Source organism: Macaca nemestrina, chromosome 11 (assembly GCF_043159975.1).
Source record: "Macaca nemestrina isolate mMacNem1 chromosome 11, mMacNem.hap1, whole genome shotgun sequence".
Taxonomy (NCBI): Eukaryota; Metazoa; Chordata; class Mammalia; order Primates; family Cercopithecidae; genus Macaca; species Macaca nemestrina.
Genome location: NC_092135.1, coordinates 90,067,505 through 90,094,938, shown reverse-complemented (window position 1 = coordinate 90,094,938; position 27,434 = coordinate 90,067,505). Strand labels below are relative to the sequence as shown.

Here is a 27,434-nt window from a genome sequence, read left to right as displayed (position 1 = left end):
CCAGAGTGCTGGGATTACAGGCTTGAGCCACCGCACCCGGCCCATCTGACCCTCTTAAGAGTAAAGCAAGGTACATGTTTTATTTGGAAACCCTTTTTAGGCTAAGGAATGTGGTTAACAACCTTTCTCTTTGAACTGCTTGTCAGGCAGTGTGGGAGCAGAGGAGGAATGAGATTTGTCATGAAAGACAGCCCATGCTTCTGACATGGAATTCAGCAACTCAGGCCGTGTCCTCTTCATTTGGAGTACTTGTGTTGTGCTGGTGGAAAGTATTCCTATATGGAAGTGGTATTCCTGAAAAAATGAATATGATGCAGCAAATATATGATTAGTCTTCGTGGACTACTATATAGATTAAATCTCTTTTCCTCTCTCTTCTCTCCCACTTAAAAATGCTGTCAATACCAGTGCTTGTACATCTACATAATCCCATAAGAATGGTACTTCAGATACACAAAGAAAAAGCATTTGAGTATAGAGACAAAATCAGTTGCTGCATATCAATATTTCACAAAGTTTTAAGTATTTCATTTCATTAACATTTTCTTTGAATCACACCACATATTTTTCAGGGAAAAAGACTTCTATTCATTTTATCTAATCTAAAAATACGAATATTCATGAAGAAATCTAAGCAGCATTGAGGAAAAATGAAAGCAACAGTACAGGATGTTGTGTGGGTATGGATTTGGTCAGGAAACAGAATGTGTCTTGAGGTAGGAAAAAAATGTGTTGGTTCCCCCACCTTGCCCCCGGCTTTTGGGGATAGCCTGAATCAGCCACAGTCTGATCTTTGTATCAAAGTGCTTTAAGTTTTTTAAAGTATGCATGAGAATATAACTTTTAAAATACAAGAGATTATTCGAATATATTTCCTGTATGTTCTGTGAAAGTGAAATTGGGCCTATTTAAGGATGCAAGAATTTAGGTATATTCTTGCACCTTTTTTGATAGTTATTATCAATATTAGCTCTATAGAAAAAGTAAGGTTAAATTGTTCTAAATGTTCCAACAGTTTGCTCCTGTCTTCTCCTCTACTAGAGAGCAACACCCCTCAAACCTTATCTACTTCTACTCTCATCTCTGGTGTAAAGCTAGCAGACTATATATTCGTTGCTTCGTACTGTCATTTTCAAACCACTTTCAATGCAATCCAGCATCACTATCCAATAAAATGCTTCTTACTTGAAGTTCATGCTGTTTGCATATGCCACCTTTTCCCCATACTTTAGTTATAGGTTGCTGAACTCCACATCACTATCACTTTTCTCAGTGACTCAGCGCATGACTTATTTTCATATGTAGTCAGCCCTCTGTATTGTGGGTTCCATATCCATGAATTCAACCAACTAAGGAATAAAATATTTGAAAAAACGTGGATGATTGCGTCTGTACTGAACATGTACAGACTTTTTCTTGCCATCATTCCCTAAAACAGTATAAGGATTATTTACGTAGCATTTACATTGTAGTATTATAAATAGCATAGGGATGACTTAAAGTAGATGAGAGGATGTGCATAGGTTATATGCAATTACTATACAATTTTATATTAGGGAACAGAGCATTTATGGATTCTGGTGTTCACAGAGATTCCTGGAACTAATCCCTCACAGACCCTGAGAGATGACGGTACTCTTTTTTAGGGTAACCAATCAGGTAGCTGGGTACTTGAGAGCTAATGGTGAAATTGACACGTTTCAGGTTTCTAAGAAGGTATAAGATCTATAATATAGACCTCATCCTACATGTAAGAATAAGCAGATTGCATCCGTGCCACTTAGCCTTATCTTGTAAAATATTCAAGTAGTGCTAGGTTGTGTAAAGTTAGACAATAGTAAAACATCCCCCAAAATTTAGTGGCTTAAGAAAACCAAGGCTCACTTCTCACTCTCACTACTTGTTCCCTGCAGTTAGTTGGGCAAGATGCTAGGTGGGGCAGCTGGCTTTGCATATTGTAGTCACCAGAGGACCTGGACAGAGAGCAGCTATCTTAAACATTGACATTACACCTGTCCCCAGGACATCAGTAAATCTCATCAGTTCTCTTTTCAAATTATATGCCACATTTGACACTTTTTACTATCTCTCTGCTGCACAGCCTCCTAATTTGGCCTCCTCCCTTACTTGTTCTAAGCACTCGCACAGTAGGGAAAGAGTGCTCTTCAGGGTCTGCAACTTGGAATTACATGTTCTACCCTGAATTGACCCCATGTCACTTTCCACTCAGCAACTCATTAGTCAGAATAAATAATGTGACCCAGTCAACCACAGGGCACCTAGGAAATGCAGACTTGCCTTATGCCTGGACATTGACTGCACAACTTTAATAACTACCAAAAGGTCTATTTGATCTTTCTTCTCAACATTGGCCCCATAGTCCTCAGACTCCTCAACTTCGGTTTAACCATCTGGACGTGTGGTTACATCTTGTTATTACCTAGAACTGCTATGATTTAAAGATCTCAAATTCTGAAATTTCTTTGACCTCTAGTTCTTACCTCTCAAGCCCCGTGCTAAGATGGATATAAAAGCAAATGAAACATATGACATAACCTTGAAGAACTCAAGGTTAAACAGTGAAAGAATCATACAAATAACTCAAGTTCTAGAATGCGATAATTACTAAGTACTTGTGGGGCCACAAATTAAGAGCCCAACACAAGGATGGAGGAAAGGGGAGGAAAGTGACTACATCTTTCCTAAATGGTGTGATGCTGTAGCTGAATCTTCAAGTTAGAGTCTGAATCAGCCACAGAGGCAGGAGGAGATATGCCCTTATAGATAGTGATTACAGTGTGTATAAATCCCTGGCAACATGACAAGTATAATTGCAGCATAAGAAACATGCCCAGGGGGCTAGAGATGAAGGTGAGATGGTAGGGTGGGGGAAAATCATGAAAGACTTTGAATACGATGATAAGGACTGTGTATTTTCATCCTTAAAGCCTTTGAACTAAACAGGCTTATATCGTAATCAGACTTACATTTTTAAAAAGTCATTCAAAATTGTTTATTAACCTGTATTTCATAGTTATTAGAAATACTTCATTGGCTTCTAAACTGAGGCATAATCTGAAATTATATGAACAACAGTGAAGCCCTACAAAACATGAATTTCAAAAATTTTGTCATTAATTCCATCAGTGTGACTCACTATGTTATAGTAAGACAGATCCTTTGACATTTAAAATGCTTCTTGGGTTTATTATTGTTTCCAATATGCCTTTATTCATTCACAAATCTAAATTATAACTTATACCTGAAAATTTTAGCTTATATGTCCTTCAATATTTGTATAATATCCTTAAAACAAGCATTAAACAAAAGTAATAATGGTTCCAGTTAAACCTAAACCTTCATAGTTCAGGCCAATAGCAATTTTCCCCCTAAACTTGAAGATATATATATATATTTTTTTTTCTAAATTGAGAAAAAACAGGGAAATTGATTGATTTCCAATTATATTACAATTAAGGTATAACATGTTTAAAAATAGAAGATCCATGAAACTTGATGCAGCTAGGAATGAAAGTAGTTTGAATTTAAAAACCTAAAGTTGAAAAAATTAACCTGATTAAGAAGTTCTAAATAGAACATTGTTAATTTAAAAAAATTTATCTCTTTGCATTTATCTCTGGGTAACCTTGGTGATCTAATGGCAGTAAAATTTTCTCTAAAACTCATGCATTTTTTTAAAAACTAGATGTCTTTCCAAAAATATTTATTTTCACTTTATAGTTTCAGACTGAGCTAATGGTTTCGTAAGCAGACATATTGATTAGTTCAAAGTCAATTTCTAACCTATTCCAGCTCTTCAGCTTTCTTAGACCATTTTGTGAGTTTTGTTTTTTGTTTTCTTTTTTTTTTCATTTTGTGGAAGATGGTCATGTCTTCTTTCACACCTGAAATCAAATAAATCTGATCTTCCTGTCCTTAAATGTTTGAGGATACATTTTTCTTCTTGCTATCTGTTGTTGCTGTTGTTGTTTGTATGCTGATTTAAAATAAAGTATGTGAAAACACTTTGGATAGATAGGAATGAAACTTAAGGTGCTGGGACCTCCTTATTTGGCTGCTCGTGGAGCAGATTCCAAGATGGGGCATCACTGCAGAGGTCTTCAGGGGTCCTAGGGGGTAGACTATAAATTATGGATTTGAAACCAGAGCTTGAGGGGCAGTTGTAAGCTGGAAGAAGGAATCACAGGAGTCACTGACTCTACCACCTAGAGCCAATAGCAAAAGAGAAATTGTAGAGATGAAATAGGGTCCCTCAATGTGAGTCAAGCAGGGGGTCAAGGAAGGTATGTAGCTGGATCTAGCAAAAGACTGAAACTAATTACAGGCACTGAATTCTGTTTTGCCATTCTTTCTAATGTTTTGGTTATTGTAATTCCCCCCTCCCAAAAAAAAAAAAAAAAACAACCAGGAAAAAGGCCTTAGGTAACAAAACTAGGCTGGAAAATATTACAGGCAATTCAAAAAAATTATTGCTATAAACTACCAATTTTACAAAATATGTTGACCTCTTAAAATTGGCTTTTTATATTTTTCCTACTCTTTTATTTCATTGTTCTATTTATATCAAATAAGTTATGTATTTAAACAAGCCTGATTTTTTAAATTTCTTCTTTAAGTTTTACCTAGACTTAGAAGTTAGACTTAGATGGATAATGTGTCAGGCTTACAGTGAAAACTACTACCCATAGTAGGCAAGTACTAAAAGAAAAGGATAAAGCCCTTATTTTGTTTTTGTCTTCATCAATAAGAAAAGAGAAAACATCACTTTAGTGCTTTCTTTTATCCAAAGTCCAGTGCACTAAAACAAAGAGGCTGGAGCTCCAGGCAATTTCTGAAGATATCTACTGGGGACTTCTTATCTATTTCTTACTTGCTCCTTTGCTCCTCCCTTGATCCTTTTACTCCTCAGTATAAGAAACCAAATTTGGATGTTTCAGAGGAAGACTTTTACTATAGGCTCCACAATATATTTATCTGTTTTTGTTATGTTGTTTTGTGTTTCTTATTCCTCTGTTCATACAAATATTTCTACTTCAGCATCATTATCAGGTCAAAAATTCACATTTGAGATGCTCAGCTGTGAACTTCCTTCAAAGAACCATCTTACTTGGAATAAGATAATGACTTTCCTTCACCTTTAACACTTTCTTAATGGTAACGCCTTAGAGTGGCAGAGCAATTTGGAGGGTGCAAAGCAAAGTCACACATCTTCCTATTTAATCTGCATGAGCACGGCAGGCATCTTATTTTACAACTAAAAGTTCTGAGCCTCAAAAAAGACTCTGGACAACCCAAATCTACTTCTTTTAGCATTAGGAGAATTTTGTGAAGATGCAAGTGCATTTAGATTACTTAATGTCATTTTCAGTTTTAAGTGTCACTATTAGATTTTCATTTCAGTAAGAGACATGGGAGATATGTTTGAGAAAGGCAGGTTTGTAAGTACATAAATCAGCTAGTTAGAAGGTTACTTTAAAATTTAGGCAAGTTATGATAAAGATCACAACCACTACAGTGGTGACAGAATGGGAAAATATTTAGGACATAAACATGGAGTAAGTTATTAACAGATTATGAAGTCCCTCTACCAAAACAAATATTTAGTAGGTTAAAGTTAACTCAATTGGCAATTAAGTCTTTATTTGATTATTCAAATGAAACTTGCTCTATCACAAAATACCTTTAAGTCATCAAAACCAAATGCCATTTGCTAAAGACATACAGAAGTGTAAGTTAATAAAGATACATCTTTATTCGTTAGAGGCTTACTAATTAGAAGAATTAAGTACAAAGTTGGCAAGCAACAAATTGAGGTAAGAAAGACTTAGAAAGACTTTTGGTCTTCCTTTATTCACATTAATTTTCCTGCAGTATTTCACACCTCCTTCTTCCTTGTTACATCACCTCAACTGATGACCTCCTTAGATGTAAATACAAGAGAAACAACGAATACAAGTAGAGGAGATCAACTTCATCTTGCCTTTTCAGTGGCACCGCCTCTCTACATATGTACCTGCATACTCTGCCATCCCTCTTCCTCCAGAAGACATGGTCCTGCTTCTAAGACCAACCACCACACCTCTCTCTAAACCCAATCCCTACTTTGCTCCTGTAATTACCCGCTTTCCTTCCCATCTAACTTTGTTCCTCTATGCTCTGTGATTCCTCTTAGCACACAATGATGCCTGAGCACTATTCTTCCATAAAATCTCTCTCTTGACCCTACATTTTTATCCAAGTAATGCTGCATTCTCTGTTCTCCTCATTAGCAAATCTGTGCGAAAGTATTGGCTACATTTACTGTTTCCACTTAGTAACCTCCCAGGCTTTTCTCAATCCCCTCTAACTGGGATTTGCCCTGCAGTAGCCCAAGCAAATGTTTATAATTTACCAATAAAAAAGAAATTCCTCATCTTTCAGGAATTAAATAAAGAAAAAATTAAAAACCGTTTATATGAATATGCATAAAATGATTCAAATAAATTATCCTGGGAATAACGGCTATATTTAATTATAATACCATATTGTTGGTATGATATATTTTCATGAAGTCTGGCATAGTAACCTGCTCTAAATGAATTTTGCTATGCATGATATCAGGCTGTCTGCCTTCCTTCCTTCCTTTCTTCTTTCCTTCCTTCCTGACTTCATTAATCTCTTTCTCCTGTTTAAAATAAACTGAGTATCTTCAGTTGTAACTCTGACAGGCTTAAATGATAATAGAATTCTCCCTCAATATAGTAGCTTTGTATTAATCTCTTAAATTATTTTTCATTAATATGCAAAAGATAAATTATGTGTGATTTCTAAAGAAGCTTTGTCAAGCTCTAGCAAACTAGCTTAATTATGAAAAATTAAATATTCTGTAATGATCTCTTCTTTTGAAGTCTTTAATATGAAATTACATTTGTTTAATCATAAGCTTGGTTCTTGGGCTTTTCAGGTGGATTTTGGAATTGTAAACCATTATGTTTGAGTGTAATTTAGTTTTTGGCATTAAAATCAATTTAAAATTAAAAATTATCAGTGGTGATATATTTTTTAATCAAAAAGAAACAAAGATAATGGATTTCCTCCCTAAAATCTGAACATATGTTACTGCACTACGACAGATACATATGCAGTATTTTGTTTTAGTTTTATAGATAACAAACCAAAATGCTACTTCTTGTTTTCACATTTTAATAATATGATGTAACAGTATAACTATTATTCATATGACTCATATGTCATAATCTATGAAAAAAAGGAAAGTGTTTTCTTACTATTTTTCTTTAAAGTTGTATTGGGGTTTCTAGGGAAAATTTAGAAAATTTTAAAGAAAATATGACTACAGCTCAAAAACAACAACTTAGAATTGTCTAGGCCTCTAGGAACTGTCAACAGCTTCCATCATTTAAATACAACTTACTCACATGTGGGAGAAGCATATGGAGGGAAAACTCACACAAGATGCAAAATAGGCAAGTTGTACAAATTAAAGAACAGAATGGAGAGTTTTTATTTAAAATTTTCTTTTTATTTTCTAAGTCAAATATGTCCTTTATTTGAATGTAAACTCACAGTTCAGATTTTTTGTGATAATGAGACAATAATTTTTATAATTTATTCAAAAAGAAAAATTGCTGTTCATAACTTGATAGTCATTTTAGCTACCACAGATATATTAAATGCTATCACTAATCATTTCTTTATCTATGTAAATAAAGTGAAAAAAAGATAAGCCTATCAATAACTATTTTGTTACCTATTTAAGAAAAAAACACTGACGACTAGATTGATATTGACTAAAATAGGAGAAAAGTACATTCTAAAGTTTGAGATAACCAGATTAATATCTGCATAAAATATGTGTAAAAGCTCTTTTCTCAGCTTTGGAATAATTTAAATCAGTGTAGAACCAGTATTTTTGTGTCATATTTTAAATCTAGAAGTCTCCTTTTTTTTTTTTTTTTTTTTGTTAACATAACCTGATAGTTTCGGGGACCTCCTGCTTTATTTCACACTTGATGTATGTAAATACTTCTATTTATACACATTTATAGTGTGTTTAATGTTATGCTATGCTTAATTTAAATGGGACATCTTACATGTTGATGAGAGAGACGTACTAGAGCTATATGGAAGAGAAAATTTGAACCATGCATAAAGTAGGAATAGTAGTGTTATGTTGGGAGAAAGTCAAAATGTAACAGAAGAAACATACCTTAACTATTATGAAATCTATACTGACAAAGAAAGAAAATGTTAGAAAGTTTGAAGGCAGATTTGGAGAAAATTAAAAGGAGATCTTGGTTTGTATAGGTAAGTAAAGCAACCAAAATCTGAACTGTGGAAAATGATGTAAAAATATTTATTTCCTTAGAATTTATCAAGAACATTAATCCATATTTTATTAGTCAGCTTTCACTAGGTAAAGCTAAAATTACAGATGACCTCAAAATCTCAGAGGCTTACAGAATCATTGGCATATTCCTTGCTTTGATAACTGAAGTCAACTGTGACTGTGCTCTATGTATCTTTTCCTTCTGGAACTGGTTGAAGGAATAGCCCATATTTTGAGATGTGCCTTTTTTGTACAGAAGGAAAGAGCAAGAAAAAAAGAAATTCGCATGATAGCTTTTTAATAGCTTCTATTAAGAACTCTCTCGATTCCACTCACATTTCAATGGCAAAAGCATGTCAGAAAACTAATGATGATATCAGGGAACTGCAAGTCATGCAGCTATGGCAAGAAACATATAATCCTTTTATCAGAAAGGGAGGAAAGATAATGGGGGAAAATGCTACAATCTATTCTGCATCATATGCCAAAAGTGTTTTTCATGGAGAATGTGGTACTACAGATAAGTCTTGAAAAGTTAGGGCAAATACAGAACAGACGTCAAATCATTTAGCAGCGATTGGCAAGGGTCTTCATTTGTACAGAAAACTTTAGCTTTTTGCCTTTGAAATTAACACAAAAGAGTAGAATGGCTGTATAAAGTAAAAATAATTTTTTAAAAGGACATGAGTTTTATCACATAGGTAGAAATAAAATGCATGACAATAAGATTGCAAAGACTGGAATATGATAATTAGAAATATATTGTCATAAAGTTAGTAAATTTTTCATGAAGTAATAGATTAGAATAATTTAAAGATGCATATTGTAATCCTTAAAGCAACCACCATAATAATAACAAAGAAACACTACCTCCCCACCAAAAATTTATTGGAGATAAAGTAAAATATATACCTAAGAATACTTTATTACACACAAAAAAGACAGAATTGGAAACAGAGAAAGAGAAGATTGGTCAAATATGAAGCAAACACCAAGTTGGTGAGCTTAAAACTAAACATATCAGTAATTGAAGTAAAAGGACTAAACACCCTGATTAAATCCAGACTAGATTTTTTTATAAGTTAGACTAAATTGTATGTCGTTTAAAAGAAACACACTTTAAACTTAAGGAGCAAAGAGATTGGAAGTAAAATGATGGAAACAATAAGCAAAAAATTAACCTGGTGAGGCAATGTGAATATCAAAATAAAGTAGATTTCAAGCTGAACAGTGCTTGAAATTTTAATGGGTCATTTCATAATGATAAAAGAATCACTTATTCAAGAAGACATAAGACTACTAAAAGTTTATACCCCCAGTACAAAGCTCCCAAGTATGAGACAAAAACTGACAAAACAAGAGAACTAGATGCAAATTTACAGTCACCAATATAGATTTTAACACTATTGTCTCAGTAATAGATAAAACAATTAAATAAAAATCAGTATAGTTATGGATGATTTGAACAACACTAACCATCAATGTAAGCTAATTAACATTAATAGAAAATTGTTCCACACTAGAGCAAGTTACAACTTCTAAGGTGCACATGGAATACTCAAAAAGATAGACCATATCCTGGGCCATAAAACAAGTTACAATACATTTCAAAGTATTTAAATTAAACAATGTGTTCTCCAATGATGATAAATTAAATTATTAAATTTAATGAAGATGAATAAAAATAATATGCCTTTGAAAACCCCCAAATATTTGGAAGTTAAAAACACACTACTAAATAATTCATGAGTCTAAGAAATCTCAAAGGACATTACAATATATATTTTGAACAGAAATATATGAAAATACAACATATCAATATTTGTGGTATGCAGCTAAAGCAATCTTTAGAAGGCAATTTATACATTTTAATACCCATATGAGAAAACAAAAAAGACATAAAGTCAAGCATTTCTACTTCCATTTTAAGAAACTAGAAAAATAATAAATTAAGTCTTAAGTATGTAGCACAAGGATATAAGAACAGAAATCAATAAAATAAAAAATGAAATAGCCTTGTATAAAGAAATCAAATTTGTAATTGAACAACAAGAACAAAAAAATCACTCCCGGACCAGATAGTTTCACTAGTGAGTTATAACATATGAATAAAAAATAATACTAATCTGACACAAACTCTCATAAAATAGCAGACTTGGGAACACTTTTCAGCTCATTTCATGAAGGGCAGGCATGGAAAATACAAGAAAAGAAAATTACAGCCAATATATTTCGTGAAAATAAATACAAAAATGCTCTACAAAATATTAGCAAATGAAATCCAGCAATATATTAAAAAGTTAATATACAAAGATCAAGTTTGACTTTTCCCAGGAATGCAAGGTTAGCACTGTCAACAAAATAGACCGAGAAAAATATTGCAACACATATATCTGACAACAGGTTTGTACCCAAAAGATATTAAACATTCCTGCAGGTGGGGAATTTAAAAACCACCACCAACAATAATTTTTGCCTTAAGATTCAGTAATCCTGCTGCTAGTTATTTATTCAAGAGAAATAAAAACATATGTGTACACAAAGTCTTCTACAAGAATTTGTACAGCAGCTTTATTCATAAATACCCAATTATAATTTTCAGTCAATAACTGAAAACAACCCAGATATCCTTCAACAGGAGAGTGAATAAATAACCTGCAGTGTCTCATTCAGTGGAATACTAAGCAATAAAAAGATATAAACTATTGATACATGCAACTACCTGAATTAATTTCAAAAGTTATTATTTTGAGTGAAAGAAACTTGACACAAAAATTACATATTGAGTTATTCCACTGATACGATGTTCTAGAATAGTTAAAACTAATCTGTGGTGATGGAGATCTACCCATATATAGACAGGGTAGTGGTAGGGCATTGCCTGGGAAGAGTAACCAGGGAACTTTCTGGGATGATAGAGTTGTTCTGTGTGTCTTTATATGCACTTCTCAACACTAATTAAAGGCTACTGAGTTAGTCCATTTGCATTGCTCTAAAGGAATACCTAAGGTTGGATGATTTATAAGGGAAAAAAGTTTATTTTGGCTCATGGTTCTGCAGGCTGTATGAGAAGCCTAGTGCCGGCATCTGCTTCCAGTGAGGGCTCAGGGAGCTTTTTACTCATGACAGAATGCATAGTGGCAGCAGGTGTGTCATGTGGCGAGACAGGCAGCAAGAGAGAGAATGAAGAGGTTCCAGACTCTTAAACGAGCAGATCTCACCAGACTCTTAAACAAGCAGATCTCACCAGACTCTTAAACAAGCAGATCTCATGTGAACTAACTGAGAGAAAATTGCCTCATCACCAAGGGTATGGTCCTAAGCCATTCATAAGGGATCCACCCCCATGATGCAAACACTTCCTACCAACCCGTACCTCCAACGTTGAGGATTACATCTCAACATGAGATTCATAGAGGATAAATATCCAAACCATATCAGGTACCCTTAAGATCTGTGTATGGTCATCCTTCAGTCTTCTCAGGGGATTGGGTCCAGGACCCACCCTCCCCACAGTATACCAAAATTTGTGGATGCTCAAGTCCCTGATGATATTAAAGTGGTGTATCCTATGCACATCCTCACATATAATTTAAATCATCTCTAGATTACTTGGAATACTTAATACAACATAAATGCTGTGTAAAAATTTGTTATACTATATTTTTATTTTTTATTATTTGTATTTCTGCATTGTTATTTTGTATTTTTTTCTGAATATTTTGATTCAAGATTGGCTGGATTTGTGAATGAGGAACGAGCAGATATGGAAAGATGACTTCATTTCGCTGAATTTCAATTTTAATTGCATTTTTAACAAAGTGAATTACAATGCTTACCCATGTTTGAACATTAGAGTGCACTGTTTTCAGAAATGGTATGACAGGTTAAGAATATTATAAGTCACAAGAAGCATGATAGTGAGAACTGGATTCATCATCATATAGGACCAGCAAGAAGAACAGGGTGGTGTTAAATACATTTTAATGGAAGGGCAGAATATTAGGGATAATGTTCTTTCAGTAGCTCCACCTCCCTCACCCCTCAAATTTCCCTCAATCATTTGCCAAAACCTAAGTTTCTATAAAATAATGGGAAATAATTATCTTACTTTGCAACTCAAAATAAAAGAGCTTAAAATATAAATGCGTGATTAAGATAATACTTTAAGATAAATGAATTTTATTCTTAATCAGTGATGGATGCAAATAAGCACTGATCTTTCCTGTTACTGGTAATATAGAAAGAAGAGAAGGAAGTAGCAGTCCAATTTAACACACATTTACTGAGAGTGTAACGTGTACTAAATCAGTGGTTTTCAAGCTTTTGTTACTGTGACCTTTAGTAAGAATTGCAATTTATATTGCAACCCTGTATGTAAGTACATATGTATAACTAAAGCAGTGTTATAAAATAAAACATGTACTTGCTAAATAAGATGCAGTCTAGTATTTACTAGACTAGTATAGTGTGTTTCATGTTTACAAAAATACAAGTCATGATGCATTAATTTCACTACCTGCTAAAACGTTGTGAACTGTGGTTTGACAAACACAGTGCTATTCTTTCTACTCAAAATGTGGTCTGTGGACCAACAGCAGCAGCATCTGGGGACTTTAAGAAATACAGAACCTGAGACCATACCTTGCACCTAATGAATCAGAATCTGCATTTTAACTAAACTTCCAGGTGCTTCCTGTGTGCTTTAAAGCATCAGAAGCCCTGTGCTAGATGATGCCTGAGGAGGGTGCTCTGGACAGATGAAGCCTTCTTGGTATTGTTTAAGGCAGAGATTCTTCCTCGGAGATAGTCTGTATTCAGAACAGGCATATTCAAGCGCCCAGCTAAGTCCAATTCAGTATCTCCAAGGATATCTCAGGGCATTTTTATTTAAAAAAAAAAGAAAAAAAAAACATATTAACAAACAAGATCCACGAAAGCCTCTGAATCAGATCCTGTTTAAGAACCACTGGTATAAAAAGTGAAATGAAAGTTGAGCACTGATTAAGTCCTTTTTTACTATTATACAAAGGCGCAAACCTATTTTTCCAGTAATGTGGAAAGATTTTATTTTATATTTCTTTGTGGGTGACTTCATAGAAAGGCACTTTATTCACACAATACTTATTGATGGGGGTATTCCCACTGCTTCTTTTGAATGTACTTCTCCTTATCGGAGAATTTCCAAACATCTCCATTTTACCAATAATTGCCCTTTTATAGAAATGTAATGTGACTTCTGGTAGAAATATTATTATTAGTTCCGCTGAGATAGCAAAATTTATCCCTGGATGACCTCCAGTCGATCCCTTACCAAAGATCTCAACTCCTGAAGAAAATGGGGCTGTCTCTAAGTGGCCATCACCGTTCATTAAGGTCCTTGCCATTGTGTTCGTATCTTTCCTGAGTAATGGGAAGTTTTAGTCTGGAAGTTGCTAATCTTGCTAACACTAAAAGGCTTTCTCCCATTAGCAGCTTCTGTGTTGCATTAATAATAAGAAAGTAATACAGAGACCGACCTCAGCTGTTCAGTCTCCCCTGAGATGAGGCCCCAGCTTCCCTCTTATCCCCGTGGTCCACTCTAATGGTCTTGCCTATATTAAAGTAGTAGAGTGGATAATAAGATAAGTGCTGTTTATTTTATCAGAGTCTAAAATTCCTTCTTCCTGTTGGGGAGGACACGTTTTTTTTCTTAAGACATCCAAATTGAAAACTATACCATCAATACTTTTGCAATTGAAATTGACCTATTTACTTCATACTGTTTTAAAAATGTAAGTGTTGACTATCAAGCACAGGAAAAAAAATGTTTTAGAAAAAATAAATCCCTCCACCTTTCTTGGAAGAGTTACAAAACAGATAACTCTCCTATGGATGTCTTCTTGTCCTTTTTTGAGTAAATCAAATTACTCATCTGAACAGCAGGAGATTAAAGAAAACTAAAGATCTTTGATTTTATAAGTATTAAAAACTCTTGTTAATAACCAAAGAAGAAATGAAGAGAAAATAACATATTAAAACAAAGTAAGTAAGACTGGATTTGACAGGTTCAAGGTGCATGTTAATAAATTGTCTTTGTTATTTAAAATATTCATAAGGACAGGAACTGATGCTGGGATTAATTGCTTATGTTCTTTTTCTGTTTAAAATATGTTATCTTTTGCAGAAGTGCACTTCTAAAAGATTCCCTTGATTTAAACATCTGTTTTTAAGTGTATATGATCTGTGTATGCAATAGTTAGTTGACTGCAATTTTTCATTTTAAAATAAAACTACTTTTTCTTTCAATGATATATTTTTAACTGGGAAAAGAGGTAATTCACCTTGAAAGTGTTGCTCATTCCTTGCACTCAAATACTAGAAATTTTTTCTCAATTTACACTGTTGTATCCTGATTTTGAAAAGCTAACTTTATAATTGAGTGATATATTGCCCGTTTTTGTACTTGTCATTTAGAGGAAAAAAGAACCAATATCAATCATCATCATCATCAGTGACTAAACAGTGACTCAATGTATTTTTTAAAATAAAATATATTCATAACCCTCTAACAAGGAATCACTGTGATTAGCTCTATGCAATACTTATGTGAGATTCAATAAATGACAGTAAAAAACAACTAAAAGCTATTTTATAAAAACTTATAATCAACATATTTTTTCTTGTAAGTACTTAACTGTTTGAGGGAAAAAATGTGGGCATATCTAATAAATCAGGGATGCTCATCTAAATTTTTAAAAATTATACATGAAAACTTTCTTTGGACCAAAAGTTTCATAATCTGGAAATAAGAAAATTCTAAATACGTTTCAGTAAAATAGACAGTAGATCTTTCCCCCAGAGAGGTGAAAATTTAACATCCTGTTAACTAAATAACTCTTTCATACGGTCTATTTATTAGGCAAATAATTTTGATGAATACAATAAACTCACGTTTGTTGTTTTATTTAGTGTGCAAAATGCGAACGTGTTCACCACATACCAATGGGAAGCGTATTATTGTTAGAGTTGTCTTTAAATTGGAGGAAGAAAAGAGTTGCTTATGACATTCTTATGAAGCTTCAATAGCAGACAGGTCCATTGGGAAAGTAACAACTTTAATACAGAATTGTCCTGGGGTTGTAGATATAATGCACAATTATCTGAATTCGTTTTACTTTTTTCTGTCCTACAGTCCATGAAGGCTCTGGAGAAACTAGTCAAAAGGAGACATCCACCTGTGATATTTGCCAGTTTGGTGCAGAATGTGATGAAGATGCCGAGGACGTCTGGTAATATGCTGTTTTTATTCTTTTAGACAAAATAATGACAGTGATTAATTTCTTTTTAACGCCATCAACCATTCTGCAACAGAAGACATTGTCTGCATTTTTATTTTCTTATTCAGTTCCCAAGTGAAAAAAAAAAAAAAATGAGGGCTGTAATAACAGCAAGGAATTTCTGGAACTGGATTAAGAGGTGGGCCAGCCAAGCAGCTATCCATGGCATTACTTGATAAGGTACACTAAAATATCATTGAATCCTCCCAAAACTGTCAATGTTAGGATATAGAGGGGAAAAAAGTCTTATTTACTAGAATGTCTTTGAAAAGGTATCATCAGGGCTGGGTGTGATGGCTCAAGTCTGTACTCCCAGCACTTTGGGAGGCCAAGGCAGAAGGATCGCTTGAGGCCAGGAGTTTGAGATCAGCCTGGGCACAAAGCGAGACCCATATCTCTACAAAAAAAAAAAATAATAATAATGAGCTGGGTAGGGTCGCACTAGCCTGTAGTCCCAGCTACTCAGAAGGCTGAGGTGGGAGGATCACTTGAGCACAGGAGGTTGAGGCTACAGTTAGCTGTGATCATGCCATTGCATTCCAGCCTGGGCCACAGAGTGAGACTTTATCTCAAGATATTTAAAAGGCATCATCAGGAAGCAATAGATAATCAGAGTTAGTTTGTTTGGGTTTCTATAACAAAATACCATAAACTGGGTAGCTTATAAACAAAAGAAATTTATTTCTCACCATTCTGAAGGCTGAGAAGTCCAAGATCAAGGCAGATTTAATGTCCGATAAGAGCTCACTTTCTCTTAAAATAACCTTCTTCTTACTGAAGCTTCACATGGCAAAAAGGGCAAGGGAGGTCTCTGGAGCCTGTTTTACAAGGGCACTAGTCCCATTCATGAAGGCTCCACCCCCATAACCTAATCGCCTCCCAAAGGTCCTACCTCCCAATACTATCATCTTGGAGGTTAGGATTTCACCGTATGAATCTGGGGAGGGGGACACCAACATTCAGATCATACCAGTTGCTAATCTGACTTCTAAGATGATGGAGTAACTGCTCTTATAAAGATATGTTCATCAAATAATGAATCATACTTATTATTTTGAAAGGGTGCCAACATTTTAGCCTTCTACTGTATTGGTCCCACCTTAAGTACATTGAAAAGTGAATAACTCAAACTTCTGAGGGGTTCTTTGTACCATGATAGTGAAAAGAAGCAGCCTCTTTTTTATTCCTTTCTTCTCTCTTCTGCTCCTCCCCTCCTCCTCTTCCTCTTCTTCTTCCACTTTCTCTTCTTCTCCTCCTCCTCCTTTCCCTCCCTGTCTTCCTCCTCCTCCTCTTCTTTTCCTTCTCCTTTGTCTTCATCCTCCTATTATTATTACTATTATTTCTCTTTTTCCTTTTTACATATACCTCACCCTTTTCAGGAAAACATCTGGCTGCTCTTTATTTTCTTCAGTATGCAGACTGTGCTTGCCTAGAGCAGTTAACCATCATTTTGATCAAACTTTTATGAGTAGGGGGAAAATTCATCTAAGGAAAATGAAGAAAAAAAATTAAGACAAGATTATTTGGCAGTAGTAAAACAGTCTGCACTTAAAATATTTTTCAAGTGAAGATTCTATCTGAGTAAACGGTGGTTCTTAGGGTAAACTACATACTTACAAGTAAACACTGCCTTTGAATAGCCAAGTGAAATAAACATCTATTACTAAAATCAAACAGCAGAAGAGTTTTCATACCTGTCAAACACTTCTAGCCAGTGGGCAGCTGGGAGCCAAGTGAGAGAGTCTGTGCACTGGTTTGACCATCTTGAGGTAAACGAATGTATGTTTTTTATTGAGACAGAGTCTCACTGTCTTTTTTTTTTTTTTTTTTTTTTTTTTTTGAGACGGAGTCTCACTCTGTCACCCAGGCTAGAGTGCAGTGGCGCGATCTCAACTCACTGCAAGTTCCACCTCCCGGGTTGGAGAGATTCTCCTGTCTCAGCTTCCCAAGTAGCTAGGATTACAGGCGTGCACCACCATGCCCGGCTAATTTTTGTATTTTTAGTAGAGACAGGGTTTCATCATGTTGCTCAGGCTGGTCTCAAACCCCTGACCTCAGGTGATTTGCCCACCTCGGCCTCCCAAAGTGCTGGGATTACAGGTGTGAGTCACCATGCCCTGCCAACAAATGTTATGTTTTTTAAAAAACATCCTAGGTACCTTTATGGCTGATAAATTTGTGGTTCCCAAAACTGAGAGATTGCCAGAGGTACTATGAGAATTTTTTAAAACATACCAGTTATTTAGTTCTGCCCCAAAATTAATGAATCAGAATTTCACAGAAGTGGGGCTTAAAATTTTAGTTTTCTAAAGGCCCCCGGGTGATTATGGAAATACTACTCTAAAATAAATTACTAATTCAAAGACTCTTTCTCCTTCCTAAATGCTTTAGGGCTCTTCTGTAGTCATAAGATCAAGACACACAAATAGGAAATGTATCCTTAAAATATTTTGTTTCTAACGTTTGTTGGTGACTGCATCTGTGTTTCAGCATCATTTTTTCAAACTGTCTTCTTGTAAATTATTTCACTTAAAAAAAAGTACATGAGTCTCTATCTTTTTTTAAGAATTTTAATTTTCTTAGTTCCTTATCTTTTTAATGATCATTCTTTAAGTGGTATAGCTCCACTTTCCAAGTACAGATATTTAAGACATGAACTTGTAAGAGCAGCTAAAAATTATTGGTTGCTTACAATGGGTTTTATCCATTTGTACCATTTGTATACTTTTTTTTTGTTCTCAGCTATCTTCAAAATAGCCATAGGAGGTAGATTCCATTATTATTTTACTTTAAAAAGAGAAAACTGAGTTTTAAAGTGATAAAGTGGCAGGACCAAGATGAAGACAGGAGGTGAAAGTAACTGAAGGGTGTTAGCATAACAATTCAACCAAAGATGCAATGGAAACAATATGTCTTTGCTGTCATGTCTAGACAATGAGATGGCCAGATTGCAGGCAGCATGTTTGCACTGACTCTCCAAGGCCTGCAAGGTTAGAGCTGGTCTAGGTAGATATTTGCAGCTGGAAGTGGGAAAACATCCAAGCAAGCAAGGGGTTAATCCTGGTATTCTTGCAGAAGTTCAGATCCATGGTATGAAGGCAGTATGAAGAGATACGGGCAAGGGTAGTGACACCAGAAAGGCTTAGCAGTTGTCTACAGGACCCAGCCATAGCAACTGTAATTCAGAAAATAAGTTCAGTTACAAATGGGACAAGGAGAAAGACAAAGCAGAACCTTAGTCATGGAGAAATTGGTGTCAATCAGAAAAACTCATCAAGAACTGAAATAGGAGAGCCTGGATAGATACTGGAACTGATATACAAAGTCAAGCCTTGGTTACAAGTGGCTGGGAGAAACATAGCCTACATCTGAGAAATAAATTACAAGGTCAGAATGAAACCAGCAGCAACGCTGTCTGAATGCTAAATCAGTTAGCTTTTGGCTACGATATCTTGTATACTCCCAGCATAGGGACAAGATTAGCTCCAAAATGCAGAATAAGCCTGAACCTCCAGATGGGGGCTAAGTGGCCACGGCTGTGAAGATTAGAGGGCTGTAGGGGCAGGGAGCCAAGAAGATCATTAGACTTCCAAGGCAAGAATGAAAGTTATTAGTGTTTAAATAAAATGTATTTAAAATGTTCAATGTAAGCAATAAGGAATTGTGCTGAAATGACAAGTGCATTGATTTCCATTTACATACCTTGTATGTTAACATACCTTTGTATGTTAATATATTGTATTAGTCATGGCCATGAAGGGCAGATTGGAAACAGCTGAAGGACACAGGAATAAAGCAATGAGTGAAATTAAATAGGCATAGAATGAAAGGCTGTAAAGTAAGATAGGAAGCAATAGCGAAGCGATCTGACTGTAGTACCAGGCAACAGAACCTTCACTATATCAAGGGAGTGTTGATACACTATTGATTTTGGATGACACCATGGCCACGTTCTCTCAAACATAAAATACTACATATGCTGTGTGGCGACAAAGAGTACAACTTATTGTTTCAGTTTTTTCCTTTAACACTAACTAAACTATAATTTTATGTGTACAGATTTCCTTAATCCTGCACTATGAAGTAATAACAAGATGTGAATAACTGTTGACATGAAATAATGTTCTTACTATATCCACAATACTGAAACAAAGGTGAAAAATTAATTCCCAATCTTTCTTTAACCCTGGCCTAATAAGTTAATATTTTGCATTTTGCCACAGGGTTAAATCTAGTTATTCAAACATTCTTAAATACTTTCAAGATGAAGATAAATCTTTATTAGAATGAAAACGTGAGTACACGGTTAACTGATCATGTTTTCATAGTTAGATGAGTTTTTGAGTTCAGAAGAAAGTCACACTGGAGATGGGAACTTAAAAAAGTAATAAATAGGGGAAGGAGAAGGAGAATAAAATAAGAGGAGAAAAAGTAATAATCAGATGGCATTGACAAACTATGATACTAATGACATAACATTTTAATGCTTTTATTTTGAGAAAACAGATGGCTTGTAATCTAATATAAGACCCTAGTTTATGTTCTGTGATTTCATTTCAAGGTTTTTCTCTTGCATTTTTCTTATATGGAGAATATCAAGGCTGTAAAAAATCAGAAAATTTTAGGTTCTCTCAATAGGAAAGGAAGACCATGGCTACAAAATATTTTTTTTCAGTTATAGGTATTAACTTAAATGTAGGAAAGGATTGAGCTTCCAAAAGAGTGTTAAAATTCAACAGGATAAGTTATTCACGCGCCAGTACATCCATTCTCATAATAGAGGTATCTTTCATTAAGGAAGGACTTCAAAAGTAGCTGAAACACCTGTGTGAAGGGATGTGTGTGCCTGTTTATGGGAAGGGGTTAAGAGAAGAAGAAAGGGCTTAAAAGATCATTTCTCTTTATATCTAGACTGAAAACAGTCAAAACTAATACATTTATACATAAAAGAGACTCTCAAATACACCCTGCCAAATATAATTTATAAAGAAGAAGAATGGCTTATAAATAAGTCAAATATAATAAAATTGACTCATTGCAAAGTAATAAAGCTCCATCTGATAGCACTGGGAATACCAACTTATGATTTCAGCAAATATTTCTGATTTCACTTTAGAAACAGCTTTATATTCCCTTAATTATCTTACCTGATAAATTATCTCAGTAAGTCCAAAGTAGGTCAGTGGAAACTCTTTTCTCTGGGAACTATTCCTTAGAAGTAATTAGCCTGGAAGTTTCTGTTGGTTCTGTCAGTCACAAGTAGTTCAGAGCCCTGGGGTTGATACTTGATTTAATATACATATACATACAAAAGCATTGATAGCTGGGTCTGACCATAGGAATAGCTAGGTATGAAATTGGCTGCATGCCTAATATTTCCAGGAAGAGAGCACAGGTGTAAGAGCAGATGTAGCCAGATGACAAATGACATAAAGGGACAACTTAAATTATTAGGTATATTTGCTTTATATGTATTCTTCATAGCTCTTTATTCCTGTTTTAACTTTGCTTTTGTAGTATTCTCTACATGCCACTCAGGCTCCATTAGCGATATCATATTGGCTTAAATGCTATTAACTCCTTAGTAGTCATTCATTTTGTCTTTGAAAGCATTAATAATATTTTCCAGTTTTAGTGTATAATATCCTTGGTGTTTGAGTGCAATGGTAAGAAAGGAAAGAAGCAAAGTTGTTGCAATAAAATGAGTTCCAAAGAGGAATGAATGAATGTCTATTATTTTCTCTATTTCATGGATGTTTCATAATTGAAACAGGGTGTGGGATCTGGCATTTCTTTTCTGGGTGTCTCTTACAAAGACAGTTTAGTTTGAAGTCTTTAACATCTTGCTCCTTTGATCTGAGAAGGCTCCTTGTCACTAGGAAGACTGTGTGTTGTTGGCAACCTGCCCACATTTAATGCATTTTGGATTGTGGAGGCTCATGAATATTTGAAGTGGGGCAATGGCCATGGATGATCCTTGGCACTAGATTTCATCATAGGTATAAGTAAATTAGACAGTAGGTCTTGCTGACTTTAGTACCTTTGGGTTGTGAGTTTGATAGGGAAAATTAAGACACCTCTGAGGAAAATACAGAAAGTGGTTTTATTTAAAACCACTCCTGGTTGACAGTTGAACAAAAAGATTGTGTTTCAAGTAGAAACTGCAATCTTTGTATTGCTTTTCTACTAAGCAAAAAGAGCAGACTTGGATATGGTATATTTAAAGAGGATGCTGATTAGTCACAAAATTAGCCACCTAAGAGTTCATTCAGTTTCTCCCTAGGGTGTTTCCCTTTTATTAATTTCCTTTGTTCTCTGGCCCCAGAAGTGTAACTGGTAGCCAACATTAGGTCTGGTTTCTAATATGAGTTTACTCATGGAGACAATGAAAAAAAACAGAAAAAAGATGATAGATCTGGTCTAGAAAATCTAAGGTTTTTGTTGACTGTATACATGGCTTTTTGAGAAAACATTTTAGTTCCAAGATTCCTGGAGTTGAGGTATGACCTCCCTCCATTTACCTCTTATCCCCACCTTGAAGACAGTAGCTGTCACCTCTGAAAGTTACAGTAGTGTTTTCTGTTGGAGTCAATGAGTGGGAACTGAAGAGTAGATACCTCTAGTTCTTTTAATGATTCCATTTGCCCAAAAAATGTTTTGGATGGGGACATATACAGCTCCTGACTTAGGGAAGCACACATCTTTCCACTCTCACAATTTCAAAGGGAAAATATTGATAGTTTTTAGCAAAGGTGATTCCAAATCTAAAAGTTGGGGTTTGCTTTTATTATTTATTTCTTTTCTGTATTTCTTCACCTATCCTGATCAAGAAAATAAACAACGCATATTTTTCTAAATTTCAAACAATATAATAAAATTTAGAAGTTAAAGACTAGTAATTCTGACATGGACCGTACGTTGGTCTATACAGGGCATTAAACAATGCCCAGTGTCAACAAATGCCATATTCGCAATCCAGATTTCTCTCTGCAGTAGCTGCGAGTAATCCTACCTGCAAACTGAAGTTAAAAGCTTCAAATGTTACTCAGGAAGACAAATGAATAACAATGACTCTTCTAATATGCAACAGTCAAATAATAACCACCAACAACAACTAGCCACCCCTCCAGAAAAAGAAGAGTCATGCTTTATGAAAGTAAAAACTAAAAAAACATTGAAAAATAAAAATAAACAATAGTCTTTAAAACCTTGGGTCTTCTGTGAGGCTAGCCTACTTTTAAAAAAAAATGGGTTTTCACATAAATTCTAGAGAATCTTTTAAATTTTTTCTCGTTATCTATACCTTAACTGTACTAGCTATCACAGTGATTAGTGAAACTTAATTAGGTTATGACAACTACAAACCGAGATCTGGTGTAGAGTACCAAGAAAGATGGGGATAAAGAATTCTGAACTTCGATGTGTTTTATTTGTTTTTACAGTATTTATTAGGCCATGCAGTTTAAATCATATAACTTCTATTTTATATCAAAAATCATAAATTACTGCATGGCAATAGAACAAAGGAAACAAAACTCCTAAGTACAGATTGTATTTCTACCACTAACTTAACAGTTTTCATTACTTGTTTCTCTTTTTACTTGCTTTTTTTGTTTGTTTGTTTGAGATGGAGTCTCGCCCTGTGGTCCAGGCTGGAGTGCAGTGGTGCCATTTCGGCTCACTGCAAGCTCTGCCTTCCGGGTTCATGCCGTTCTCCTGCCTCAGCCTCCTGAGTAGCTGGGACTACAGGCGCCTGCTACCACACCCGGCTAATTTTTTGTATTTTTAATAGAGACGGGGTTTCACCATGTTAGCCGGGATGGTCTCGATCTCCTGACCTCATGATCCGCCCACCTCGGCCTCCCAAAGTGCTGGGATTACAGGCTTGAGCCACCGCGGTTGACCTTTACTTGCTTTATAAATCTTTGCTTGCTTTTTAAATCTTGTTGTAGGCCACACCCTGTTAATGGTAGGTTGCCTAACTTTTGGTGCTCACTCATTAAATTCACTCTCTATTTCTTCTTGAGTTTTCATGTCTCAGTTTCTAGCATATTCTGAGTCAGCGATTCCTGTCTCCACACTCAGGAAATACCTGCTCCATGTTCCGATGTCCCAGTGTAACATCCCAGTCTCAGAAATAATAATAGGAATCTCACTGTAGTTATCAAAGTGTGACAAACGTTTCCAAAGCGTATCAGACACCATCCTAAATGTCTAGATTTATGGAGCCATTTAATCCTCACCACAGTCTTATGAATTTAATACACTAGTAATTCTCATGTTACAAAACAGAAAACTGAGGCACAGACAGGTTAATCAAACTTCCCAAAGCCAAACAGCAAGTGAGAAAGCCATGATTTGTGCCAGCCAGGCAGACTCCATGCTCTTAACTACCACTCAGTCTTCTCTTATAAATTATGTGTGTATATAAGTGTATATTGTGAATATGACACACACACACACACACACACACATAGACCAAATGTATCACTTAAAGTAAAGTGGCAGTTTGGGATGAAATTCACCACTAACACACCTACATTGTGTATGATGCCCTTGAAGTTCTTTTTTACTCGGTATATAAAATATATTTCTTTGTAGTTCCCTTCAAGGCTGTGTGGTTTTCATTAGTTTGTTTTTCACAGAGGTATTGAATTGTTATGTATGGAGCATATTCTTATCATGGTTATGCATGCGTCCAATCAGATGAGAATGTTACTAGCCTTAAGGTTTCATAGAAGAGACATACCTTCACCAAAACCTGAGGTTTATTTAGCTGCTTCAATTCAATTTGCCTGCTTTGCAGTTGCAATGGCAATCCTGACTGTGAACCAAAGCTTATTACAAATGTCTATTTCTGCTGTAAGAATAGAAATTCCTGGAGATGAGAAATAGAAAAAGAGGGAAGAGTCACCAAATTAAATAAAAATAAATATGACAGTGGGTTTTAATCTCTATCTTAGGAGCAATGCTCTGCTGTATCTTTTAATTTAGCACTTAAAATATGATGTGAAGCTTCTTATATTCCAATATAACATATATTTTTGATGGTTATATTAAAATGGGTTTTACATTTTTTCTAAATATAAATACACACATTGCATCATAGTGAGTTTAAAAAAAAAATAGAAATACAAAAACCTTAGGAAAATGTCATCCCTTTCTAAGATAATCATTGTGAAATTTGGAGATATATTTTCTGTGTGTGTGTGTGTGTGTGTGTGTGTGTGTGTGTGTGTGTGTGTTTTATGAGAATCTGATAATATTTTACATATTAACAAAACCACTTATCTTGATCATTTTTAATCTTGAGGGTGAGTTATTTAGTGATTGTTAGGAAGGCCAAACCAATTTAAGAATAATGTATTTATATTGGAAAGCAATTTCTGTATCCCAAGCTCTGATAATTCTTTCAAAATTTTCAGCACTTCTAAAAAAAATTCATTTGAGGGTACTGTCCTAACATTTGTGATCTAAAAAATTACCAAACCCTATATCCCCTCTAAGCCTGTGTTAAACATTTTTCGTGTTTAACTCCAAGAGACTAGACAGTATGTGAACTGAAAACATTTTACTGTCTGTATCCAGAGTGTTCATAATAAATAGCTTTCTGAGGCATAAGCATTGTTTGCTGAGAAGCTGTCCTCCCAAAGGTGTATTAAATCGGGTAGAAACTGTTGCTGGTCTTCTGTGGTTTACTTCCAAATAGTAATATATTGTATGTGTTGGCTCATCTAAACTACAAATCAGTGAACCATCCTCAGCAGCCGACATCAGTCTCTTCTAGACACATTTCCCTACAAACAGGGCATATAATATCTAATAAGTGATTGAACAAATTGTAAAATTATATGCAACACCCAATCAAAAAATCAATACTGCTGAAAGTCTAAACACTTATTAGAGAAAAAAGCCAATAAATAATGAAAACACATATCTGATTTTCTAGCCCGCCTAATGTAAAGTAAAATTAATCAAGAGTGGGTCCATTCATCCTTTTTTCACTAAGCTATGAATGGAACATAAGAAATCAGGACAATGCATTTGGGACAGATGATCTTCTGAAGATTGTTTACCACAGCTCTTTCTTATTTATTGCAGCCTTTCAAAGTCTTTGACATAGTAGTTCACTGTATTCTCTGAGCTCATCCTGAAATGAGCTTTCTACAATCAAAATTATATTATCCATGGTAATAAATGTAATGGTAGGTTCTAGCTAGCCATAAGGGCTTATAATAAGCAGATATTAGGAGATGTTTATCTGGGAGAAGTGCACAACAGTTTAGAAAAAGGCAAAAATAAGAAATAAAATAAAATATTAGCTTCACATTAGCAAAAATTAGTGATGCATTTCTGTAATAAACATAGGTATCTGCAGGCCAGGCACAGTGGCTTACGCCTGTAATCCCAGCACTTTAGGGGAGGCTGAAGCAGGCAGATTGCTTGAGTTCAGGAGTTCATGACCACCCTGGGCAACACAGTGAAACCCTGTCTCTACTAAAATACAAAAAATTAGCTGTGCATGGCAGCATGCGCCTGTAGTCCCAGCTACTCGGGAGACTGAAGCAGGAGAATTGCCTAAACCTGGGAGGCAGAGGTTGCAGTGAGCCAAGATCACACCACTGCACTCCAGCCTGGGTGACAGAGCAAGACTCCGTCTAAAAAAAAAAAGGAATAAACAGGTATCTGCATAAATTTGAAACTTTAGGACATTCAAATATAACATCGAATTATCAATAATGGTGAAAAATGAAAATGATATATTTGATTACAGTATGCAACTTAATTTTAATTGAATATTATTTGTCTTCCCTAGAAAGTATGTTGATTTTTGGAAAAAGAAAATACGACAGAACTGCTTGCATTACAGCTACACTGAATGGTCAGACTTGGGGGGAAGAAAGAAAAGAAACAGAAGAAGCCCTGCATTGATCAATATATTGGTATATTAATCAGGATTCTTCAGAGAAACAAAGGAATAGGAAGCAAAAATTTTTCTAGTGAATCACTACAGATAATAGTGGAAGGTGACAGTTCCATTTCCACTCCTTGATTTCTGGACCAATGAATTTTGGTTATGGGAGACAGAGTATCACATATTAAATGCTGATGCAGAGCACATACAGCCTTCTGGAGAACCTTGCCCCAGTCCTAGAAAGGATGGCCACCTAGCTGGTGTTACAACTGTGATTTCTTTCTTTTTTTTCTTTGAGACAGTGTCTCACTCCGTCACCCAGGTTGGAGTGCAGTGGCACGATCTTGGCTCACTGCAACCTCCACCTCCTGGGTTCAAGCAATTCTCCGGTCTCAGCCTCCCAAGTAGCTGGGACTACAGGTGCACACCACACGCCCAGCTAATTTTTGTATTTTTAGTAGAGACAGGGTTTCACTATATTAGTCAGGTTGGTCTTGAACTCCTGACCTCAGGTGATCCACCTACCTCAGCCTCCCAAAGTGCTGGAATTGCAACTGTGATTTCAAAAAACCATTCCACCACTCTATCAAGCCAGCAGCTATAGGATGGCAGGAAACATGGTGAGGCCAGGGAATTCCATGAGCGTATCCCCATTGCCATGCTTCTTTTGTGGTGACGTGAGTTCCTTAGTCAGAAGCAACGCTGTGTGGAATACCAAGCTGGTGTATAAAGCATTCTATAAGTCCATGGATGGTAGTTTTGGGATAAGCATTGTGTGCAGGAAGAAAAATTTATATCCAATGTAAGTACCTATTTCAGTAAGGACAAACTGCTGTTTCTTCCATGATGGAAA

General features: G+C 35.2%; 1 protein-coding gene across 1 annotated transcript in view; it reads left to right on the top strand.

Annotated features, from left to right (window-relative positions):
- The window catches only part of LOC105468192 (transmembrane protein with EGF like and two follistatin like domains 2), a 249,456-nt gene that overhangs the window by 117,855 nt on the left and 104,167 nt on the right, over window positions 1-27,434 (top strand). The window contains exon 5 of the mRNA XM_011718234.3: window positions 15,522-15,618. Coding sequence (XP_011716536.1) covers window positions 15,522-15,618 — 97 coding nt within the window. The remainder of the gene's footprint in view (window positions 1-15,521; window positions 15,619-27,434) is intronic.